The sequence below is a fragment of the Pteropus medius genome, unplaced genomic scaffold (genome assembly GCF_902729225.1).
Source record: "Pteropus medius unplaced genomic scaffold, Ma_sr-lr_union100, whole genome shotgun sequence".
Classification (NCBI taxonomy): domain Eukaryota; kingdom Metazoa; phylum Chordata; class Mammalia; order Chiroptera; family Pteropodidae; genus Pteropus; species Pteropus medius.
Window position 1 is genome coordinate 1,897,940 of NW_024349227.1, and position 24,262 is coordinate 1,922,201.

The following is a 24,262-nucleotide window of genomic DNA, read 5'->3' on the forward strand; positions in this document are numbered from 1 at the left end:
ACACACACCCCTTCTGCATCTCCTTGATGCTTTTGTGACTATCCCCAGCAGGACCGGCCTCCTACCTCTCTGCCCCTCACTGATGGCCTTGACGCCCTGCTTCATCTGTGAAGTCTGGTCTGTGACAGCTCACAGCGGCTCTCCCACCTTGAACCCCACTCCCAACATTTTCTGTCTGTATATTCACTTTTCCCCCGCTCGGTCTCCCAGCCCTCTTATTGGAGATCTACGTGGACTTTTTAGCTGATTCTTCCAACTGGACTGTAAGCCCTTGAGAGCAAAGGGCATGTCCTTTCGCCTTATTACAAGCAGGAAGCCAGGGTGTTGGCCCGTTAGGGAAAAACGGACTACAGCCACTTACTGGCTGTGTGACCAAGGACAAAGTTCTTAATCTCTCCGAGCTTCAGTTCCCTCATGCAAACAGAATAATGATTACAGTTACCTCATAGAGTTGTTGTAAGAGTTAACGAGACAAATATATATAAAGCCAAACAGAGATGGTTTTTAATAAATATTCTCCTTTTGTTCATCTCTCCTGAAAATTTTTCATGCCCAGTTACATGGTTTCCATTTCGGTTACCTCACCGGATGGTCCCCAAATACATGCTGGGTGGACGGTTGTATCAATAAGCAGGAGCTCCAGGCCTCTCAGGGGTGAGACTGGGAGCCAAAGACTGGAGGGCAAGGTCAAAAACAAGGCCAAGCTGGAATTGTGTCTCTGAGAGTCCTCGCACGAGGCAGCCCTGGCCTCTTCCCCTCCAGTTCTTGAGTCTAATTGGGTTTGATTTCACCCTGGAATTCAACCCTCCACAACCAAGAATCACTGTCAACCACTAATCAACAGATACAGCCTGGCCTCCTCGCTATTTCTTCTCCTTATGCGTCCTTATTCCTAAAGTCTCCTCCCCTCTTTTCTCCATGTGTCAACGTAATATTGACCTTTTAAGGCATAGCTCAAAGCCTGCCTTTTCCACAAAGACTGGCCCCAAACTCCAGTCAACACAGCCTTTCTCCTTTCTAATCCTATTGCTATCAGTTGCCAGTTACAGTCAATTACATTCGAGGAATGGCGTTCTTGAGACTTTTTCTGCATGTGTTAAGTCTTTCTCCTGCATTAAGATTATAAACTTGAGGAAGGGACTAAGTCTCGCACTGATCCTCTATCTGCCAAGCACTAACGCTGCAACTGTGGTGGTGGGAAAGGCTGTCCTAGAGTCAGGCAGACCGAGAGCAGATCCTGGCTCCACTGCTCACTCACTCACTGAGCCTGAGCCTCATCCAGCCGTCCTCATCCAGGCTCCCAGTCAGATAAGGAAGCTCAAATGAGGCTCTGCAGGTAAAAGAACACTGTACATTGTGAAGCATGAGACAACAATGTGAGATGCTACTCCTAAAGCACATGCTCAATCACTGCTTGATAAGCTGGGTAGATGTGCCTTGCGCAGCACACTCCAGGGTCTGGAAGGGCAGCTGACAGTGAGGCCCAGAGGGGGTGCAGTGGAAAACTGCTTCTCACCCCAAGGACTCTCCAGGGGACCAAACAGCTCCTGTCTGGACAGGGTTAGAAGGGGACCCTGGGGAAGCAAAGACTAGGGCCCCCAGCTAAATACACCGTCTCCTGATGATCCCACAAAGAGAGAGGAACGAAAATGCCAGGTAAGGGAGGTCTGTACTAAGCTGAGACTGCGGTTCCTTGTGTCCTAGAGATGAATGAACACCCAGTCTTCTGGGCCGATTGGGAGGGCCAATCGGCCCAGAAGAACTCCAAGGGGGTCTACTCCCACGGGACAGCAAAGTGAAAGGAGTCAATCGTCCGAGAAAGGCAGCAACCAGTAAAAAGACTCCAGGCGGCCCCCCCCCCCCATGGCAGCATCTGCTGGGAATCAATAGCCAATAGCTCTCCCTCACTCAGGTAATTAGGTCAGCTTAGAGGATTTCCCAGGTCAGGGGAGTGGGGAGAGGCAGCCCAACTGGGCTCTCTCTCAAGCCAAGTTCCCAGGTGCCAAGCCAGTCCCTCCCCCACCACACACTCACCTATGGGATGAAGTGTCAGCCACAAAATGAAGGGGCCCTGGTCGGGAAAATAGAAGTAGGTGAAATGACCTGCACACTGTCCCCACTCATAGGCCTCCCAGATGAGCCACTGCCCAAGGAACAGAATGAACAAGAGAACTCGCAAGGATTTTGGCCTTGCTGAGAATCTATGAATGTCAGACTGTAAGGCTGGGGGGCAGGAGTGGGGAAGGGGCAGCCTAATGGCAGTCAGCGAACAATCTAGCTGCAAGATTATGCTCACGGTTAAGTCTAGATGTGAGACACAGTCAGGAAAGCGGAGCCCTTCAGAAGGCAGAACAGAAAAGCGGCCAATCCACCCATCCCTCTCCAATCCCTCTCCCCTCCTCCCTAGGGTGGGTTCCCCCTTGCCAGGAGAGATCCACCAGTGTGTGCCTAGTCAACCCAGTAGCAGGCAGAAACGATGTGTTCTGAGAAGCCCAGCAGAGAAACTCATTCACACCTTCACATGGGGGCTCCCTTCTCACTCTCTACGTGGGCAACCCTAGAGCATCAGAGACTTCTCTCCATTGTCAGTGAGAGATGGAAGGGCTGGCACGGGTTCCACACGATACCAGGAAGTATGGCCATGTGAACAGCTGTGTTCAGGACACATATACACAGCAGGACTAGAACACAAAGGACTGGCTCAGGGTTATAAACCCTCTGCTTTAGTTGGCTTCATTATAACTGCACTCCAAAATAATATGAGAGCCAATTACTGAGCTCAGAGTATAGAGAGATGCAGAAAGAAGGCTCTAGGCTAAGGCTACAGGAGGCCAGTCAAGTCTCAGTGAGGTATATGGGACACAGAGACAGCCAGTCAATAATACCACCACCACAATAACAAGGTCACTGTCAATGTCAATACTTACAAGGGTCACACACGAAATGACCAAAGTTGAAAAGGATTAACATAAAAATACAAGCTAATGTTATTATGGGGAACTAAAAGCAATTCTCAATTATCTGCAGGACAGTTTATTTCTGAGCCTGAACACATTCTATGCTATCCACCTCTAATATGGACTTCAAGTATATAAAAGCATTTGTTTTCAGCCTCAACAAAAGAAAAATTAGGAAGGATAATCTGTATAAAAATGACATCCAGTAGATCATTCCTAACCCAAATGTAGATTATCTGGGGTTTGGGTTCTTTGTGGCATTGCTTCCCATCTGTTAATATGGTCAGAAAAGCAGCCAGTCAGGATGGGATGAAGTGGCATGGAGACTGAAGATGGTTTGGGCTAGGTGAGGCCTCAAGTGTCCCCTGAGTCCAGGCCCAGGGCCTTTCCTCCAGACCAGGCTATCAGCATCTCTTTCAAAGGTTACTGCTCTCTCCCACCAAACATGTAACTAAAACCCTAATGCCACTGAAGACACACCAGCCAGCTCCCCCAGATGAGGCATATGCCTAGGAGGCTGGTGAGAGCCCCAGGGTGCTGCGCAATGCTCTCGGGAGTCTCAGGCCCAGGCCTTGAGCTCACCCATCCATAGACTGACCTTTACCAAACATAATTTTTAGCTGCTGGGAAAGGAGGAGAGAGAGTACTGTCCGTTTGGCTGCCCTCATTTCTGAGCCCTACTGGCAGGATCCAGCCATGGAGGCCAACAGAGCCGGCCAACCTCCCAGGCCCAGAGTGAACTGGCCTCTGCTTAAACACACTGTAAGCACAGAACTCACTCCCCACCAGGCTCCTCACTCCGCGTTTCTTTTTTTTCGGCGGGGGGAGGCAGCTCTAATAGGATCAGATGATGTCTAATGTCTCTTCCAACTCTATGATCCAATGATTCAATGCTCAGAAAGATCTTGGGTAATTAGGACAGAAAGCTGCTCTCTGATTCTAGTTCTGACATCTGGACTTTCAAAGAATGTGTCTAATCCCATTTCCAACAAAAATCTGGGTGGAAGGAGGTACACCGTGTCCCCCATCTCCAACCAAATTATTATAATTCCCTGTTTTTCATCAAGGTTTTCTGACCCTGCACCATCCTAGAATACAAGTGTGTCAGAGCTGGAAAAAAATCTTAAAGATTGCTAAAGCTTCCCATCTTTCTATCTTGTCGTCACCCTGAGGAAATGTTAACATAATTTGGTTATTTTTGTATGCTTTTAAGTTTAGAAATATGCTATTTTAAGTCCGCTTGCGAAACTGTTTATAAAGTGTAGTTTTAATAATGTAATCTTTAACAGTGGTCATTACATGCATAAATTCAACTCCCCCCATTTAGCAAGTGGTACATACTGTACAATTTAGTTCAGATTAACTAGATAAGAAAAAGTAATATTTGTTAACACATTTTTAGATGTCATAGTATATCATAGTATATCATAGTATATCATAATATATCGGCTTGGGGATCAAATTACACCGTAACAATTTAATCAAATGTTAAGATATAAAAATAGCCCAAACTGCTCTCACAACCTGAAGCTGGAAATTCTTATCTTTGGTGCTTTGTAAGTTAAAAATTTTGTTTCTAAAAGTTAAAAATTTTGTTTCTAAAAGAGAGACGCTTTCAGACTGTTAGGTGTAGACACTGTGTATTCACAATGAATGAAATCCACTTGGATGTAATTGTCACTTTTTTTTCAGTACTAGAAACATCTTGAAGTGCTATATAAAAATTCTGTCAAACGAATACAATCTGGTAACCATAATCTTCAGGCAAATTTGTAGAATTAGTATTATTATTATCGTGTTCCTCACTAACTCTATGAAGGTCCATATGTTTCCTGTCTCCACTCATGATTCATTACGGAGAGATAAACTAAACAATAGATGACTAAGAAAAGCAAATTAAAACCATGAGGGCAAAACCACCCCTGCAGTCAGCAGCGTGCAGCAGGTAACATACCACCCATCTCCTCACACCTCACACACTAGGAGAGCCCCAATCTGTTTCGTATTAAGGAGGAAAAATGGAATAGAGTATTTGTTTATGAACTAAAAACAGAGATGAAGCCAGATGCCATGTTAGCCATTTGGGAACCCCAGAGTTTTAGAATCATAGGCTGGGAAAGGGGTCTTGTTCAACCATTGATGCCTCATCCACTGCCTAACTGAATTTTCTAATGAAGAAGCTGAGGCCTAAAAAGGAGAAGGACTTAGCTGAGGTCACCTGATAGGTCAGAACAGAGAAAGGACTGGTACCCAGTCTCCTCTCTCTGAGTCCTCTCTCTCACTATGTGCCCAGCAGCGCTGAGCTTGCTCCAAAGCCCACTGGAGCGTATGGGAATGTCAAGATATCAGACGGGAAGAAATGAGAAATAGCTGCCGCCGAATCAGACTTCGTCCTGTTTGCCTGGTTACCCCACACGGCGCCAGGCACAGCTCTATTCCCATAGGAGGAGGTATTTGGTAAATGATTCCTGGATGAATAAGTGGGTGAAACTGTAGCAGGGTCAGGATTTGTACCCCTGGTAGCTCTGACAGTCTCTATCCCCACCTGAAGAACGAGATGACGCTGATCTCGATGACGGCGGTATGAGCGAACCCCTGCAGGAATCTCACGGCACCAAGCACTCTTGTGAGCACTTCACGTAAAACAACTCAATGCCCAGCATTAGCTGATCAAGGTACAGAGGCTCAGATACAAACGGTTGAGGCCGACAAGCTCAAGGATGGAGCCACAACCTCACACTCAGGGGCTGCCGCTCTTAAAGCTTTGTGCATAAGCCCTGAAGGGAGGACTGAGAAGCAGGGTGGAAGCAGACAGCAATTCGGATGTGTGTAAACGTAGCATTTATCCGACTAACTGGCCTCCCTGGGGACACACCTGCCTCTGAGGGCTCTAGGACTCTCATCCCAACCTGTCAAACCTGACTTCTGTATTTCGAACAATACAGGCTGTTCAATAAATAATGGCCTGCCAGTATTATTGCTGATTATTTGATTTCTTAACAGTGGGTGCAGGAGTGATAATGTTTCTAAGTTGCAGAAGATCAGAAGCCAAGCTCTAGTGGGACCAGCTGTGAAACTTCCTGAGAAGGGGCACTAGACCCTCCTTGACCCCTGTCCTTATCCTCTGCCTCCAAAGCCAGTTTCCAGCAACAACTCTCAGATCAGAATAAGATGAACTTAAAACATACACATCGAATCTTAACAGTTGTTATTTCATAACTTGTATCTTAATCACCAGAAAACCGATGTTTAAGAAATAAAAAGTATGAATATGTGTCCTTCACTGTATGTTTTAATTTAATAAAACCTACCAGAAAATAAGGGCGAAGGGGATTGCATCCAACCCACTGAGTCCCTGCTGCCCTCTGCTAAGAGGCAGTGTCGATTCTTGGCCAGAGCGTGGCTGAAAGAGGTAGGATGCACTCTCCAGGCTTCCCTCATTGGGGTTCTGGGCCCCTCTGGGTCTCCGTGTGTCCCTCTGGGAAATGGGGAAATTATCACTCTTTCCAGTGGGTTCACAGGAAGACAAAGGTGGAGCCAGAGGTGAGTCCCCAAGACCCCACATTGCCCTAGACCCTGTCTTTCTGTTCATATTCTTATCGAACCATAGCTCTAACTAATGCAATTAGCTCTATAACCCCTGACTTTCCGGGAGGGACCTTGTGAGCTTCCACCTCAGAAAGGGACAGACAAACCTGACAACTGCTGCCACCACCAACACTCACTTCCATGCCTACTGCTCATAGGGAAAAAAGCAAAATATGAAGTGGCCTGCCTTCAAATGGAGACGGAGGCACACCTAACATGGGGTCAGGGAGAAGTCCCTCATCTCTACTGGTTTTGTGGAATTTTCTGGAATGAAAAGGTAGAAGCAGGAGGGGAGTGGCAGGAGGAAGTCCAGCCCTCTGAGACCCCTGACTTCCCGACACACCAGTGACTGAGGAGACATAGGGAAAAGAGGCTGGTGGACCTTTGGGGGAAAATCCAGTTGGGACTTGCCACTGCCTAAAGCAACTCACTCGCCCCGAGTGAAACAGAATTTGACCCGGCCCTCCTTCCTCCCTCTGGTCTCACACTGGTGACTTGGGTCAGTGGGTGGAGGGGTGTGGGCAGCAAAGGTGTTCTACAAACAGACGGCAGTAAGAGAGCCTGGTTACAAGCCGGGAGGCTGGTTTCCAGTCCTGGCTTTGCCATTAGGTTGCTGCACAGCTTTGAGTGAGGCCCCTTCCGGGCTTCATTTTCTCCTATGCAAATCAGGGAGCTAACATAACCAAACTCGAAGTCTCCTCAAGCTCAGACTTCTAAGAATCTCATGGGATACCGAGGAATCCATCAGCTGGTCAGACTTGTGCCTCTTTCTTACTCCAGTAGGAGGGAACAGGTTGGAGGCCAGGGTTGCAGTGTACCTTGTGGCTGCGAAGGAAGGATCTTCTCAGCATCCTGGACAACATGGAGGTTAAGAACTCAATCTGATGGAATCAGATTGGAATCAGAAGGATCTGAATTGAAGCACCAACTGCACAGTTTACTAGCTGAGAGACCCCAGGAAAAAGCAATCAAGTCCCTGTGCTTCACTTTCTTATAAAACAAGGCTACTGAAAGTATATCCTAAGTGGTGGGTGGAGTGAAACGGTATCTATTAAAAGTCCTTAGCACATTGCCTAGCACATAGTAAGCTCCGAATATCAGGTAGCTGCCATTGTTCTAACCTCGCTCTTACTACTACTGTTGCTGTTGCTATGACAACAACCAGGATGCGGGAGGTGGTGGGCCACTCAGGCCTTGAACCACTGACCACAGCATACCTACCTCTCATCCTCCCACTGGTGGTCAGGCTGATAACCACGGTCATTTACACTCATCTGCAAGAAGATAAAAGGGCTTCCCAAAAGACAGCCACATGTCTGTCTGGAGTCTTTTCAACCCAGAACCAGACCCCCCTGGACAAAGAGGTCTCCTACAATTTCAGGAACCTTAACACCTTCCTCTCCCCTCTTCTCTCTCCTTCCTCCCCACCCCCACAAACATACACCCAGTAGTCTTCCATTAGTACCACAGAGAATTCTAGGACAGACTGAGGCAAAGGTTGAGCAGGTGCCAGCTGCCCAGCTGTGGCTGAATATAGGACTCAGAGCAGCCTACACAAAACAAAAAAAAAAATGAACAAGCAAGCTAGCCAGCAGCCACATAGCTAGCGGTGATGCGAAAAGACAATGGGTTCTTCCCAGGCCTGGCCATCAAGTCCCGTGGCTGTTGAGACCAGGACTTGGATCCCTGCCAGAGCTAGGAGGGTGCAGTGACGGTCACGTGGTTTTCTGGGCCAGAGCTGCTAGAACTGGAAGAGGTCTTGCATTAGGGAGATTGCTCTTCATCCCCCACCTGAGGATCCAGGGCTGCCTTATGCTAGACACCGGCTGAGACCTGAGTCACAGAAGCCCAGGAGGGAGCTATACTAGGAATCCGCAGCCAAGAGTCAGGAGGTGGATGCTCAACGTGGCTGCACCCTGATTCATGCTGCCTCCTCAACTGGCCACTCAACTCTCCGTGCTTTGGTTTCCCCACCTCGACAGTGGAAATGATGTATTAGCTCTGTGATTTAACTCGATGTGGCCGGGAGCATGGTAAGGATACAGTAGATGAGAGAAAGCAAAACAAGAGGACAAAATGGCTTATCGTGAGAACTGGACCCTCACTCCTTGGTCTGAGATGTACATCTTACTTCTGTCTCTGTTTCGTTGACTGAACTTCTTGTGTTGGTTTCTTTACTCTCTCTGAGCCTCGGAAAAGCCAGCCCTTCCTCCCCAGCATCCTTTCCTCTGTGAGTGTGGCCAGCATGAAGTTAGGACATTGTGGCATGAGGATGACTGGACCGTCCTTTTCTTCTGATTTTCCACCCCTCCCCTTTGGAGATTCTCCCTAATGAGCTTGTTAAGAGCACAGAACAAGGAAGGGCTCTGTCTTTCCAGGTTTTACTCACGATCTCCTCTGTGAGGTCTTTCCAGGCTACTGTAGATTAAAATGGACTCTCTCTCCTAAACTCCAAGAGCTCCGAGGAACAACCCATCTGCATTTACCCTTTATTACTTTGTGTAGCTAGTTATCTTTACCACGCATGGATACCTGGTATGCTTCCAAACTAACATACAAGGTATTTGAGGGCAAGAAATGGCTTATTCTTGTCCACTGTAATTCTCACAGTACCTAGCTAGCACACAACTAAGCACCTATCTGAGGCCCGCACGTATTTCATGGTTGCTCACCAAAGTCGTGAGGTGTGCATGAATAAGGCAGGGCACGAAGCTGCCACGAGGAAGCGAAGAAACAAAAGCCGTTCACTTTCATTAGACACTTATGTGCCAGGCACTGCGCAAGGGGTTCCTGTGCATTATCTCATTGGATCCAGACAACCCCATGAAAGATGAGAACTATTTAACTCCCCAGTTTACAGATGAAAATTAAAGAAGATTTAAGATCACACAACTTGTGAACAGACAGCCACTCTGAGCCCAGGCAGCCTGCTTCTGGGCCCTTCCTTGGCACTGTCTCGTCCTTCTAAGACCAGATGTTTGCACGCCACAGCGTGAACCAAGAAAAACAAACCTGGAGAGAGAAGAAGGGAGAAAGCAGACAAGTGATCTGAAGACAAATGAATGGTCCCAGCCAGCAGAACATCTTTCACCACGAGCGAGTAGTCCTTGGCCTGTTTTGGTCTGTCCCCAAATGCCATCGCCAGCCTGCTGAGAAACAGAGCATTCTTGCTCTCAGAAGCCCCACTTGCAACTTTTCTATGGTGCTGTCTAAAAGCTCCCTCTGTATTTTTCACGGCTTTAAAAACATAGAAGAACCATGGGATGTGTTTGGAGAGGGTTTTCCCAGTCTGACTCAGAGTGGGGCCAGCACCTGACCCAGACCCTGACCGCACCTCTGCACCAGCCTTCCAGAACCTTCCAGCATGGCCCCACAGAATTCCAGCCACACAGCATTCAGTCCTTCACTGCATCTCCTTTAACCTCGGCCTCCCCCAAACCTGCACATCCTACCTACCCCAACTGTCAGTGCTGTATGACAACACACTGATGGCCCCACTACTGGGGGCAGCTGGACTGAGGAGAAAAAGAGTCAGAGACCAGAGCGGGGGGTGGACAGGAGGGCACCAGCCAAACCCATCCAAGTCCCAGAGGCCCAGTAGGCTTCACGCTGGTTCCTAAAACGCTCAAGACAGGCTGTGCTGGAGCAGCCACAGGTCTGTGGGAGTGGAAAGATTAAGGGCTAACACCCCAGACCTCTGCAGTCAGATGGGGTATTTGATGGCATTGCACGAACGGGTCACAGGTGGCCCGGCTTCCGGATGACAGGGCCTTACTCCTTACTTCTGTCAGAGGAGCCGCATGCTGACCATGCAGAACCAAAGACAGGAAACAGAGTTCTTGGAAACAGAAAACCCTAGGGACACTCAAAGAGAAGTAATGAGAGGGGAAAAGGGCCAAAATAGAAAATGGGGATTTAGCAGAGAAAATACTGAAGCAACAGGATACAGGAGTAAACATCCTGTATCTAAAAGTAAACTTTGAACAATTCATAAACAAAGCTTAAGAAAGTTCTGGATGTTGTAATACTGGCCATAATACAGGAAAGCAATATCTCAGCATGGAATTTCATGGAATACACTAGAGAAAATTAGCCGGCTTAGAACACAGCAAGAGGACAAGTGTGGACCAGATATGAACAGAGGCTCATGTCTCGGTGAGGAGCACCAGAAATTCATATGGGGAGCCCACCGTGAGATGCGTGTAGTGCCTGTGTAGTCATGCTTGGGATTCCTGTCTGGTGAACTATAGAGTTCTTCTCAGTGTAGATTCAGTTAGGCTCAGCTAATAACCTGGTAAGGTCCTGAGTTAAAGAACTCTTCCATGTATACAGAGATAAGCACCTGGCCTAGGTGGACCCATCCATAACTGGTCAGACCATGCCAATCAGCCCTCCCGTGTCTTACTGAAGAGTTTAGCCAGGCTGACTTCTGCCAGAATGTGCCCTTGTAGTAATGGCAGCACTGCTGACGCTAGAGAGGCGGGCAGGAAGACGGCAGACCTTGGGACCTCCTCTTGGTGCTAAACCTATTGGAGGAGATAGGGTTCCCCCCTCGCACACGCCCCGCCTCCCGCCCCAGGGTAGAAGCACTAGCACCAGGTGATGAGAATATTCTGTTGATGTTACATCTCTGGATAAGGGGAGGCTCATGGGATTGTCTTCCATTTTCTTTTAGCACCAGAATGAAAGGTAAACCTATGTAGGCAAAATACATAAGAGCTGGGTTCAGTGGCTCTGTCATCAGAGAAGGACCATGGGGACCAATGGTGACTCTTCTATGGGAAAGATGTCCCAGCCTCCGCTTCAGGGCCAGAGGAAGATACTGAGCAGTGTCCGCCAAGACTCAAAAAGCCCTGATGCCATCAGAGCCTGACATTCCTCAAGCCAGACTGGCGTTTCCATGATACCCAGACCCCTCTCTCACTCCTCAATACAAGTGACTCCCAGACGAGGAAGCTTCTCAAACAAAGGAGCTATCGGCCTGTGCTGGAACCCAGTTGGGTAGTGAGCCAGGGGCAGACTTGGGAATCAGATCCAATCCCAGCTCTGCCACTTAGTGCTGTCCTACTTTGGGCAAGTTGGTTCCCATTCTGAGCCCCCATGTTCTCAGTGTAATGTGGATAATGACATCCATTCCAAGGGTTGTCGTGAATAAATGAGATGACAAAGCCAAGCATATTAGGTGTTCAGTCAATGGCATCACCCTCATCCCCATTCCATAGGCAGAGGCATGGGCGCTGGGAGGGTCTGTCAGAGAGAGGATTTGAGGACCCATAGCTATGATTTAGTCCTGACACTTTTGAAATGAATTCTTAGACAACTGCTTATTTACATAACACTAGCATTTACAAAGCCCTTTCTCTTATGTTATTCTTATTTAAATAGCCTTGTTAGGTAGGCATTATGATCCTCATTTTACAACTGAGAAAAGTAAAGCTGAGGAAGATTAAATAACTTGCCCTAGTCCCTTTAGATCCCTAATCTCTTGAGTCTTCAGGTCTCTAACAATCACCCATTCAATAATATTTCCTGTAAGTTTACTAGGTTCCAGGCCCTGGAAGCCCACTCTGACTTGTTTTAAGAGGAGAACTGGCCTGTTCTAAGCCAGCTACATTCTTTGATCCAGCCCTCATGGCTGATGGTACATCCACGGGGTTAAGCCCCTGGGCATCAGGCTGCAAGTAGCAGGGCGAACCACCACATGCCGACTGAGAACTACTGCAGGGCCGCACTGGTGGCAGAAGACGTTCTCTGCCCGCCAGGCACTGAGCGTCTCCTGCGGTAAGGAAGGCACGGCCAGGCGAAAGCATGTGGGAGAGGAGAAAAACTATCCAGAGAGCCAGTGGTTCTCAGCCTGGCTGGACAGCAGAATCACCTGGAGGGCATTTAAAACATTCTGGCGCCTAGACCCAACTCTCGGAGATGGCAATTTATTTGGTGTAGAGTGGGTCCCAGCATCAGCACATTTTACTCCCCGCCCCAGGCGAGGCTAACGTGTTACCAGGTTGAGAACCCAACGTGTAAGGAAGGCCCTGCCAATCAGTGCAGTGTGCTGGCTGGCAGTACTGGCATCACCTGGGAGCTTGTCAGAACTGCAAAATCTCGGGCCATATCCAGACCTACTGATTCTGCATGTGCACTTTAACAAGACCCCAGGTGACTGGAGTGCATATGGAAGATGGAAAAGGGCAAGCTCCTTCCTGTGAGTCAGCCAGAGAAGTCCCTCCCCAGCCCCAGCTGGGAGATGCAGCCCGCCTGCTCCTGCCAGGCAGCAAACGCTATGAGCATGAGCAGGGGTGTGGGAAGGGGAGAGGGGGGCTCAGGTGACTGTGGGGGGCCGCATCGCCAAGCTCTGCTTGTCTTGTCTCCTCCAGAGCTGCACCTGGTCCTGCATCACAGGGCTCCATGTATGAGAGCTGCTGGAGTCCCAACAAGCCCCTTCTGTGACTAGGAGGAAGTCTGACAGCAAAACCCTGTCACCATTTAAGTGACCAAAAAAAAAAAAAGTTTCTTCTCCTTCCACACAGTCCTCTCCCCAGCCCCGCCTCCCCTCCCCAAGTGCTCTTTGCGACGGAAGAGGCAGCTCAGGACAGCACCACCTCAGCACAGCCCCAGCAAGACAGCAAGCTGCCTGACCCACCATAAAGGCAGCACTGTCACTGCAGGCATGGAGGTGGCTGGTACCAGCTGAGCCTCATGAAGGAGGGAATCCTCGAAAGAAGACCAGACAGAGACACACACATAATCCAGCCACACAAGCACGCTGCACCCCACCCCCAACTCTGTATCCCGGCTACCACTTCTTTGTTTCTACCAGTTGTGTGTCATCTTTCACACACGCCTGCTTTCGCTCTCCCACTAGACTGAGAGCAACCATCCCTGGCTCCTCCTTTGTCACTGTCCACAGCACTAAGTACAGAGACTTAGGCCTGGCAGGAGCTCCATAAACGTTATTTGTATTCATGCATGCACATTTTCTAGGAGTCAAAGCCAAAGCTCCAGGAGAACAAAAAGCTACTCACAAGGAGGTGTTTATTAAAGATCACTATCAGCACACTGAAATTCTAAAGGAAAAAAACAAGACAACTATGAGGCATGGCTTCGAAAGCATGAACTCTGGTTGAGGAAATCAGGTTTATACACGGCAAGCCTATGGCCAGAGACTCAAGGAAATCAAGCATGTTCACGATAAGGTTAGGCAGGCCTGTGGGCACTGGTATGCGCCCACACAATGGACACTTTCTGCTCCAATCTTTTGTATTTATTTATTTTTTTAGGCGAGGCAACCCTTGGTTGACCTCATAAATTGCAAGGACCTTGTCAGCTTACAATCCTTTATTTATTTTTATTTTTAATGCCTACAGCACCTAGTCTTCCTAGGTGGTCTCCCATCCAAGTACTAACCAGGCCCGACCCTGCTTAGCTTCCAAGATCAGACGAGATCGGGCTTGTTCAGGGCAGCATGGCTGTAGACTTTCTGCTCTAACCTTCTGACAGGTTATTATTGCTTACTTATTGGTTGGCATTTTAAAGCATTTTTTTCCCCTCTGGTATCTCTGCTACTCACTCATCCCCCTGTCCTGGGCCATGTCCGTTCTACCAGGTAAACAAGATGTAAAGATGCCTGGAGTTAGAAGGAGAGATGCATCAAGACCAGCAACGTCTCTCTGCTGGATGCCCATCTGACACAATAGCACATTGTCTGTACGTCACCTTCCTCCAGAGACAAATTCCCCGGGCCCGTATACATTGCATTGCTTACTCATTCAAAGCTCTAAAAAGTGTTGGATCAGGTCCTTGGGACCCCAGCCAGAATTCAAGGAGGCTTCTCTCTTCTCTTAAAAAGAAAACTGCACTGCATTGTGGATGGTTGTTTTCGCATAAGAATGTCAGGGCAAAGCTCACAGCCACATGCAGACTTTGAGTTCAGACTGTGTCGAACTCACCCCATTCAAAAGTCCACTTTACATCACAGAGGTTAGGTACGGGGAACCAAAAAGCAAGAGTAAATGGCAAAGGTCAACATTCTGACTGCAAATCTGTGCAGTCCAATACGGTAGCCACTAGCCACATGTGACTATTTAAATTAAATTAAATTTAACTAAAAATTCAATTCTCAGTTACATCAGATACATTTCAAGTGCTCAGTAGCCACATGTAGCTAGTGCTACCATGTCAGACAGCACAGATATAGAACATGTCCATCATCACAGAAAGTGCTACCGGACAGCACTGATAATGAACTTTTAGATGTTTCACCTGAAGTAATGAGTAGGGTCTTCTGGGAACTTCTGTTACTCTCTCTATGTTTGTTGGAGAGGTTTTAGGTACTCGGAAATGTTGAGTATAAAGAGTGCACTTTTTACAAAGAAAGAAGCAATGTGTTAAGATTCTGATATAAATATGAAGACTCTATGGCAAAACTTACAGGGCTACAAATCAAGTCACTTTTGCATGCATATATGCATATACACGGTCTCTCCTTCAGAGGTCCATTATTAGTTTCCCCATACTTTTGCTTTCCTCACAAGGACTGTGAAGTCAGATGCTGTAAACCAGTTTGCTGCCAGAAAGCCCACACACAACCTAGTCCTGGCAGAACCGTGTTCTAGATCCTTTGGGTGGTTCTACGCATTCCCTGGCTTTACCTTCTAACCTGGCATTATTGGGGTGAAAACTTGTTCAGGGGTAGCTCAGCACCCTGGACAGCGACGAGCTCCCTAACAGCGAGCATAGGAGACCGTTCCAACACTCCCCTTTTCTCCAAACACTTTGAGAATGAACTAACCCCAGATGCCATTAGGTGCCTGTGAAAGGATTTCCCATTCACTTCTGACACCACGACCTCTTCTTTGCAGCAAAAGCAAGCTCAGCTAAGAAGCTTTAAATGCTCCTCTCCAACTCCGAGAAAAAGACCCACCCCTCTCAGTCAAGATTCTCCTGCAGCCCGGCCCCTGCTGGTCCTTCCAGCTGAAGCTTTCACTGCTCCATCCTGGCCAATTCTATGCCTGATCACACCTTCCTTCCTCTAAACCTTTGATTATGCTCCCTTACCCCACCAGAAACGCCCATCTCCTTATCATTCATTGCCTATTCAAATCCTACACATTTCTAGTGACCCAAGGCAGCCCCTGTGGCTCTTCTAAATCTTCCCAAAGGACTTTAGTCTACACTGACTTCTTCTCTTCAATGACATCTCAACACACTTGTAGTTTAGATCATACTTTAGAGAAAATCATTACATATTGTCTTACACAATTACTAGGTTCAGACATAGTTTTTAAAGTTCCCAGGGGTCCAGTATGTGGAAGATCTAGCTCTGCTAGCACTAACCATGCAGCTGCAAGCAAATCATGCCCCCCTTCTGAGTCTGTTTCTTAAACAGTAGAAGAATAATTTCGGACTCAACTATCTCTAACAGTCCATGAGTCGAGAATTTTCTCAAAAGAAGGTGCCACCTAGACATGTGCTGTGTACAGAGTAGAGGCTTCAAAGACTAACCACAGATGAAATAAACATCATGTAAAAACAAACGAGGCATAGCCCAGGGCTGGGGTCAGTCATAACCCTGATTTAGCTCTCAACATGAGTCACGAAAGCTTCATTTCCACTCAGTGCGTGATGATGATCAGAAAGAGATCCAGTTTCTGTCCTTGCCTACGTCAGCACAGGAAAATTGCCTGTGGCCTCAGAGGCATTTTCCTTCCTAAAGAACGCGTCACTGCCAACATGTGGGAAAATACGACACAACGGGTGTTATAACGGTGGCATTATAACAATATCTTTCATGCAAACACACATGGACAGGTCAACCAACACCTGACAGCAATGTATTAACTTCCCTATTAATTACATGTAAGCCCAGATAGACTATGGAAAATAACAAAAAGCATAATCTTTGGTGGCATCTCAAAATAAAACTCTAGCTAATCTCGCAAGTCAAGAAGCTCCAAGGGGGAGAGAGAACTGACTCAAAATTTCAGCTCAGTATTATACCTCCTGTCAAAATGATAGTTATGATACTTCCTCATGTTTAAAACCCTATTCCAAAAGCATTCAGCTTATAAATCTACACACAATAAGGAGCAAATTAAGGCCCAGAAATGTTTAATAACTTTCATATTGTAAATAAAAATCAAACTAGAACCAGTGTCTAGTCGGAATAATTCCACCAACATAGGCAGCATGCACACAAAAACGTGTCCACGTATGCACATAATGCACACTCAGAGAACTCTTAGTAATATAAAGACATGCGTTATGAAACTCATTGACTCCAAAACTGGAATATCTCACTGAATACCTGCAGAAAATGCTACCACCAAAGCAAACTGGCCAGTATCAGGAAAGAAGGTAGGAATTCTCATCACTGGGAAAAGTCCCTGGAATTGCTCTGCTAGTCATTCACTCTCATCTGAGAAAGTCACAAGATCTGAGAACAAAACTTAGCATCTGGTCAACCCACCCCAGGCAGCCTAAACTGGATCCAGGGGAATGGGCTCAGCATGAAGGCCAGAACCATCCTGTCCCAGGCACTTCCCCAAGCTGGCCGTCCTAAGTGCTCAGAGAAGGAAAGCAGAGAGACCCCAGTACAACCAGGTTAAAAGAGTCAAGACTTTAGTGCTCAGGCTCCTCTATGATCATGTCTGAATACACTACTCTGGACATATCCTCACTACTAAATTACATGCACTCACCACCAAGCCGTATCATTTATTCATCATGATTCAAAGGTCTCCTGAACATTCCTGCTTTTACATCTGCTCTTCCTCCAGCTGTTTTGATTATTAAGTCTTCAAGTCTTGATGTCACGAGACCCACCTCAAGTACTTCCTCTTGCAAGAGGCTTTTCCAGATCACAAAAGCCCAACACAATCTCCTGTCAACCTTCTGGCATGTACTTTCTGGAATTAGCAAATGTTTCTTATATTTGAACATGTGTCTCTAATCTCCTTTAGGGCATAGACAGGGTCTCAGAGCCCCCACGTTGCTCCAGAAGACAATGTGGTACCCATACCCGCATAGCAAGTGCTCAATAAATGCTAGATGATGACAATAGGAATGATAAGACCTTCTCTGTAGGGTCATCTAGGACCCATGGGCAGAATTCAGCATAAAGCTATGTACATGGGCTGGGTGGGGCAGGCAAAAACGCCCCAAAGGGGGCCCACCTGGTGGACAGCAGCTCACACAGCCTTCTTCCAACTCCTGGTGCCAGGTTTCCTCATTCTAGAACTGAGTTAGAAGTCTTCCCTTGCTACCCGGAGCCGTTGATCCCAGGCTGTTTATCTCGTTAACTCTGTTTATTGTGATCCTGGTAAGAGGTTCTGAAGCCCTCCAAGCCCCTCTCTAATTAAATTCATTAGAACAGATTGGGGCTTTCTTTCAGCATCTCAGAAAAATTAACAACACGATTAGCATCATAATGACAGGAAGAGGGGCTGCCAGGGAGGCCTTTCAGGAGGGGCTGGCCCAGCCTGGGAGGGGAAGAGTGAGGAGGAGCAGGTGAAGGAGGAGAAAACAGATGCTCAGGCAGCTGCTCCCAGAGGAGGGGAGCCGCAGGAGTCAGGAGGGGGATGACCTGAAGGGATGACCCCATCAGGCCCCAGGCACTCCAACTTTTTCATGGCATAGCATTTGAGAGAGGAAAAGCGGGACAAGAAATAAATCAATGACATCAATTCCAGAGACATGGACTTCTGGGACAAGAGACTATCAGCAATCTCCTAGAGTGCTGAGGGAGAAACACATTAAGCTCTGTTAAGGATGGAGCCAGGAGTACAATATGAGCCCCTCGTGTTTTCATGACGATGACCTTTTCTGTAAAACTTTACTGCAGGAACCTGGAGAGAACAGATAGATGCAGCAGGTCCCTTCTTTCCCTGAAAACCTGAACCCTGAGGTACTTATACAAACACGTACTGAGTTCTCTCATCTAGAATACCTTCCTCTTCCCTTTCATATCAAAATTCTGTTGGTTTTCCAAGGCTCAGCTCCATTCCTACCTCCTCTGTGAATAGCAGCTGGCATTTGATGAGTATTTACTACCAGCTAGGGACTGTGCTGGGCCCTTCATTATCTTATCACATTTAATCCTTAAAACATCTCAGCAAAATTCATATTAATATCCCCATTTTACAGAATGGGAAACTGCAGCTCCACAGCTGGTAAGTGGAAGAGCCAAGGTTTGAATGTAGGTCTGTCTGACCTCAAAGGCTGAGCAGTTTCTACCATGTCATGTCACCTCCCTGACTCCATACTGAGGGATCACATCTTCTTTTGAACTTTTACTGCTCAGGGTCTGAAGACCTAACTACACACTATCTTGCATTATCCCCAAGGGGTTTCACAGGAGTCTGTCTTCTCTCTTCTATTGGAAAGCAAGAACCATGTTTCTGTATCAGGACATAGTAGGTACTCAAAAAATGCATGCTGAGCCCTTCTAACAGATTTTCCTAGAGAGCCTTGTGCAAGTAGATAAAACATCCCAGGTTCTTTATTTTTCCACTGGGGTAGGGGGAGTTCAGTACAATATATAGGAGAGGAGAGTGAACTTTGATGTCAAAGAAATATAGGTTTAAATTTAGCTTTGCAACTCACCTGTTCTATAATATTAAATAACCTCTCTGAGTCTGTTTCCTTATCTATAAAACCAGAATTCTAACAATATTTCTTTATGTAGGGTTAACTACTATGAAGATTAAATGAGATGATGTATATAAAGCATAGAGTAGGGTGTCTAGCACATAGTAAGCATTCTATAAGGAAAACTATTATATCATGTCACTTTAATTTTTCCTGGCTTGACTCCAGACCTACTGAAAAGAGGGTGGCTCGAGAGTCCTCTGGCTGGCATGCACAATCTGACCAATGCCCCAATCAGCAAAGGTATGGCGGTGCTAACTGAAGCACCCTACAGTCCTAAAGACCAGGCCACATGCATCTAGTTTCTGCCCTTGCAGCTAGCCCTGGCCCTAACTGCGCATTTTGATCACATGCTCAAAAGTCTGACATTAAGCTGCTCTAGCCAAAGCAGGGATCTATCTAAATAGTTTGGTGCAATCACTCTAGGTCCAACAATCCACTGTGACCCTTCGGCCATGTTCCTCCAATGCCAGGAACCCACCTAACCTCTGTTATTTTGTACTCTATATAACCTGTACTATCTTGTACTGACTTTTAATTTTTCATTTCTGTCTCTCCAATTTGACTTATATGCCAACACCTAGCATAGTTCCCGGGATATATCTAAAAGCTCAGGATGCACCAATAAAATGAACTAAATTAGTTATGCGGGGAAGAAGAGGGGCCCTCGGAAGATGAGTCTGGGTGTCTCCATCCTCAGGCTCTTTCCCAGTTCAGCTATGGATGTTCATGGTGAACTCTGCTCAAGCATATACCTACTAAGGACCTCTCCTGTTCACCATTAATCCCCACAATCTGAACTTCTCTGATGACTCCCACCTGACTCTGACCTCCCCAGGACTCCAAGATCCTTCCACTCATATCAGAGCTTGCAATATTTTCACTCACCTTGTTTCTGAACATGACTTGCTATTTTTCCATCAGACACAGAAGCTTCCCGAGGGCAGACATCGGACCTCCGTTCTCTGACTCGCCCTGACACTCCAAGCACACCCTGACCATACTTTGCCCCGCAAATACAAGCACTGAGGAGACGGGAAGGAGAGAGATGAGCGGCCTCGATCTTGTGCCGGAGTTCCCTATGGGTTACCCCATCAGGCTGAGGCAGCCCCCAGAGGGGTTCAGCTTCACAAAGGACATCCCCTCTCTTCTGCCTCAAGCCGGGGATCTGGTAACATCTTGCGTTGCACCTTCTCCGCCAGCCTTTTCTTCATAGTCCACTTCAGAGCCAGCCCTGACCTACCACTCAGGATAGCATCGACCATCAACCCAGCCCTCGTCAGAGCTGGGGAGGGCCGGGCTAACGTCACTGGAATGAAAGATGCTGCCGTTCAACACCCCGCCAGGACATTCCCACTCCAGCTTATCTGTGTTATTTGTCTGATTGCCTGTCTCTCTCTTCTATTATACTGGGAGCTCTGAGAGATCGGACCCTGTCCTGCTTTTCATCTCTAGGATTCCAGCTCTCAGCAGAACAGCACATTATAAGGTTTAATTAGTATTTGTTCAAGGAATAAGTATGTAACCAGCCTTAGGTCCCTCTTTCTTTCTCCCTTCCTCCTCGAGGCCCGGAAGACTGAGGACTGAACTTCTCTGCCTCTCCCTTTCTGGTTTCCTAAGAATTCCTTTCTCTAACGACTCAGAGATGATCTTCACACCCCATCTCTTGCATGGTTTTGGAGGAGAGCGGTGCCAGAGGAAGGGAACAAAATGCAACACCAGAGTGATGGGAGCCTTGGAATCCTGTCCCTCAGTCACTGCAGAAACAGGCCCCTCCTCTGTTCCTCCCCGTCTCAGATATCCAGAACCAGAACGCAAGCCCCAGGTATCAGCTCCCTCCTCGACGTGCCCTGAGAGAACCAGCCCTGCAAGCCAGCCCCTCGGCCCACAGGGAGCTCTCCGGGAGCTGGCTCCTCTTCCTGCGTGCCTCGGTGTATCTCTGTGTAGCCTCTGTGAATGTCTAACAAGGCATGTGGGGTGAAATGCATTTCAGAAAACCAGGAAATATATACACTGTTATCAGAATCCCTCACTTAACCTGAGCCCAAATCAAGCATTTCAACAGCAGAACCTTAATCCAATCAGCTATGGAGGAGGCGGGCTCCAGGTGATGCCTCCTCCTGGACCAGGAAATGTCAGGGGAAGCTTCTCGCCCCACCCCACTCGTGGTGGGAGGGGGTGCGGAAGGGCAACAAAGTAGAGAACGGCCAGTTTCCCGGTGGCATGCCCCCTTGCCAAGCACTGCCTGAGTCCCATTCAGAGATGTGGCACATGAGCTGGAGTCCAACCACACAGATTTCTAAAGTGAGGGAGCCTGGGGGAGAAGGGACAGGGTCCATCAGCGATGCACTCTTAACCTCCAATTTAAGCCTCAGGGTGTTTAGCTGAGGTCCCCAAGACAGCAATTGGGCTGCCACTCCGTGTTTCACGAGGCAAACACACAATTTGTGTGGCTAAGGGTAAATATCTCTTTCCTCATTTATATTATTTTCATTTTCTCTTACATACATACACACACACTCACACACACACACCCTCAGCTGGAATCCAAAGACAAGAGGGAGAAATTATTCCCTCAGAAGTGCCAGCTCAGACAAAAGGTAGAAAGTATTAGATGTGTAGCAGACCCCCCTCCTACTCCCAACTCATCTCCTTGAATTCTTCCTACAACGTAATTCTGCCAGATCCACTCATCCCCAACCAGGGGCAGGAAAGGTCTCTGCTCTCCTTCTCCCTGCCTCCACCTCCCTCAGCTAATACAGCCCCTCTCTCCAGGGGCTTCCTCTTTCCAACACATTGTCCCTGGGTTTCTTCCACTTGAGTCTCAAGGTTGGTGGGTTTGGAATTTGCCAGTCTCTGGCCCCATACAAACACTCCAACTCCCACCCTGCAGTTTGCCCTTGCTGCAGATGAGATTAAGGCCTAGGAGGGCTCGACACAGTTCCAAGAGTAGATAAGATACACCAGGCTCTCATCCCAGGGAGACAGACAGGCAGAAAAGGGACACTGTCATCCACTCTTCCAGGCTGAGGGAGGAGGCATCTCTGACCAACACACACACACACACACACACACACACACAGCCAAATGCCAAGAAGGAATCAGGAGCAGAACCTGGCTCAGGCGGGCAGGAGAGGGGCTGCCATGGGGACCAGAGTCTAGGTGATTCAGCACTCGGCCCACTCCCAGCCCAGCCCATTGGCCACACTCAAGACAGCTCCTGATGCCAAAGTGCTGACTTGGAGGCTGAGGAAGAACCCTTTCTAAAATCCGAAATTCTCCAGCCCTCCAGTGGGGCTCCTCGTCCAGGCCTTTGCTTGGAACAAGTCTAGGAAGAGGTTACTCAGCCATTCCTCAGCCCCTACCTCTTCCTCATCCTAGTTTTCTGTGCTTAGCGCTCCTTCCCCCCCGTCCATCTAGGAAACTAACCTCAACAGCTAGGGGAAGAGGAGCATAAGAGAGGCCTGCCAACCCCATCACCCTTTGCCCCCAAACCATGAATAGGATCAAACATGCGGAAGGGGGTTGTAAGGGGCAACAGTGAGTACACTGGGCCTTCGGAGCCTGAGGCCTTCCCAGGCAGGAAAGGAGGGCACAGTGGCAGCCGATGGGGGTCTTGAGAGGGACCATAAGGCAGCTGGGAAGGGACTGGGACAGGGTGTGCAGGAGAGGACTGTGAGGGAGCTGACGAAGAGACAGGCACAAAGAGTGATGGGGGTATGAGGTGGGGACCCCAGCAGGACAAGGTGAGGAGAGGGGCTGACGTGCAGGGTAGAATAAACAGAAAGAATAGGGGTCACACCAAGTGGGGTGTGGAGGTAAACAGAGGTATTGGGGCAGGGCTTGTGGAAGAGGCAGGGTCAGAAGGAAAGGGGGAAGAGGTGAGCATGCAGGAAGGGGAGAGGAAGGGAGTCATCCGGAATGGAAATGGTGTGGGGTGTGCGGGGGGTCCGGGAGGGCTCGGTAGGAATGGGGGTGAAGATATGGACAGAACAGGATGATTCCAAGGCGGGTAGCTGACGTGGAGGAAAAAGACTGGAAGTCTGTGAATGGAGGGGGATGGGGACAGGTCGGGGATGAAGACACGGAAAGGGGAGGGCGAGAAAAGGGGGTATCTTTTAATGGGTTTCCACGACCCGCGTTGTGCCCCCGCTCCCATCTCTCTGGTGTCCGGCATCACCTACCTCCAAGGGCTCGGGCTCCGGCCCTGGGCGCAGTCCGTGCTGTCTGCTGCCGGGGCCGCCACTTCCTCCGCGTCCCCTGCAGCGCCTCTCGCCGCCAGCCGCCGCATTAGGGCAGAGACCAGCCCGTGCGCGCCCCCGGGCGGCGGCGCGCCCCGACACCCTGCGTGCGCGTCCCCGCGCCACTCCCTTCGCGCGCGGAGCGGGTACCAGGACGCAGGAGGAGGAGGAAGGAGGGATGCTCGGCGCGGCCCCGCCTGGCGCGTCGGGATCGGTTCGTAGAACCTAGACGGGGAAAAAGCCCCTTCTTTCTCTTCTCACCGACCCAAGGGCCTCTCTGCGCACCGTCTTTGAAAACAACCACAATTAGCGCCCAGTTCAGTTCGCTGAGCGCCTACTACGTGCCAAGCACACAGGAGGAAATATGCTGAAGCCCCAGCATGTTGCGTGTTTGTCCTGTATATGCTCCTCCACCTTCAGACAGTGACTTCTTGGGGGCAGAAATTTGCCTTCCTAAGGAGACCTGCTATGGTAGACCCTCCAGGAATGTTTGTTGATTGAAGAGTTGTTGGATTATGAAATGGGGATATAAGAAAGGTTCTGATACTTGTTGGAGGTGGAGTGGTCTTTGAAAAATGGGAGGTTTCATCTGCACTAAGGGGACTCAGGCCTTGTCCCATATTAAGTTAATTGGGAGACCAGAGATCCAAGTGCTAGTCCTGGCTCGCTCTGTGACTAACCTCTGACATCGGCAGAACACTTCTCTGGGGCTCAGTTTCCTCAACTGAACACTGAAAAGTTGATTGGATGATCCCTTCTGGTCTCTTCTAACTCAGACGTGAAGAATGCATTAGGCCCTGGCTAAGTGCACAGGCAGAGATCCTAGCTCAC

The 24,262-nt window shown here is 48.4% G+C and overlaps 1 protein-coding gene and 1 pseudogene across 5 annotated transcripts in view; both read right to left on the reverse strand.

The window, feature by feature from the left end:
* The window catches only part of NFASC (neurofascin), a 173,181-nt gene extending 149,580 nt beyond the window's left edge, over positions 1-23,601 (reverse strand). For all 5 annotated transcript variants that reach the window (XM_039881796.1, XM_039881799.1, XM_039881795.1 and 2 more), the window contains exon 1: positions 23,375-23,601. In XM_039881796.1, coding sequence (XP_039737730.1) covers positions 23,375-23,481 — 107 coding nt within the window. In that variant the 5' untranslated portion in view covers positions 23,482-23,601. The remainder of the gene's footprint in view (positions 1-23,374) is intronic.
* LOC120618031 (uncharacterized) lies at positions 13,901-14,019 on the reverse strand (annotated as a pseudogene).
* Positions 23,602-24,262: the final 661 nt, after the last annotated feature.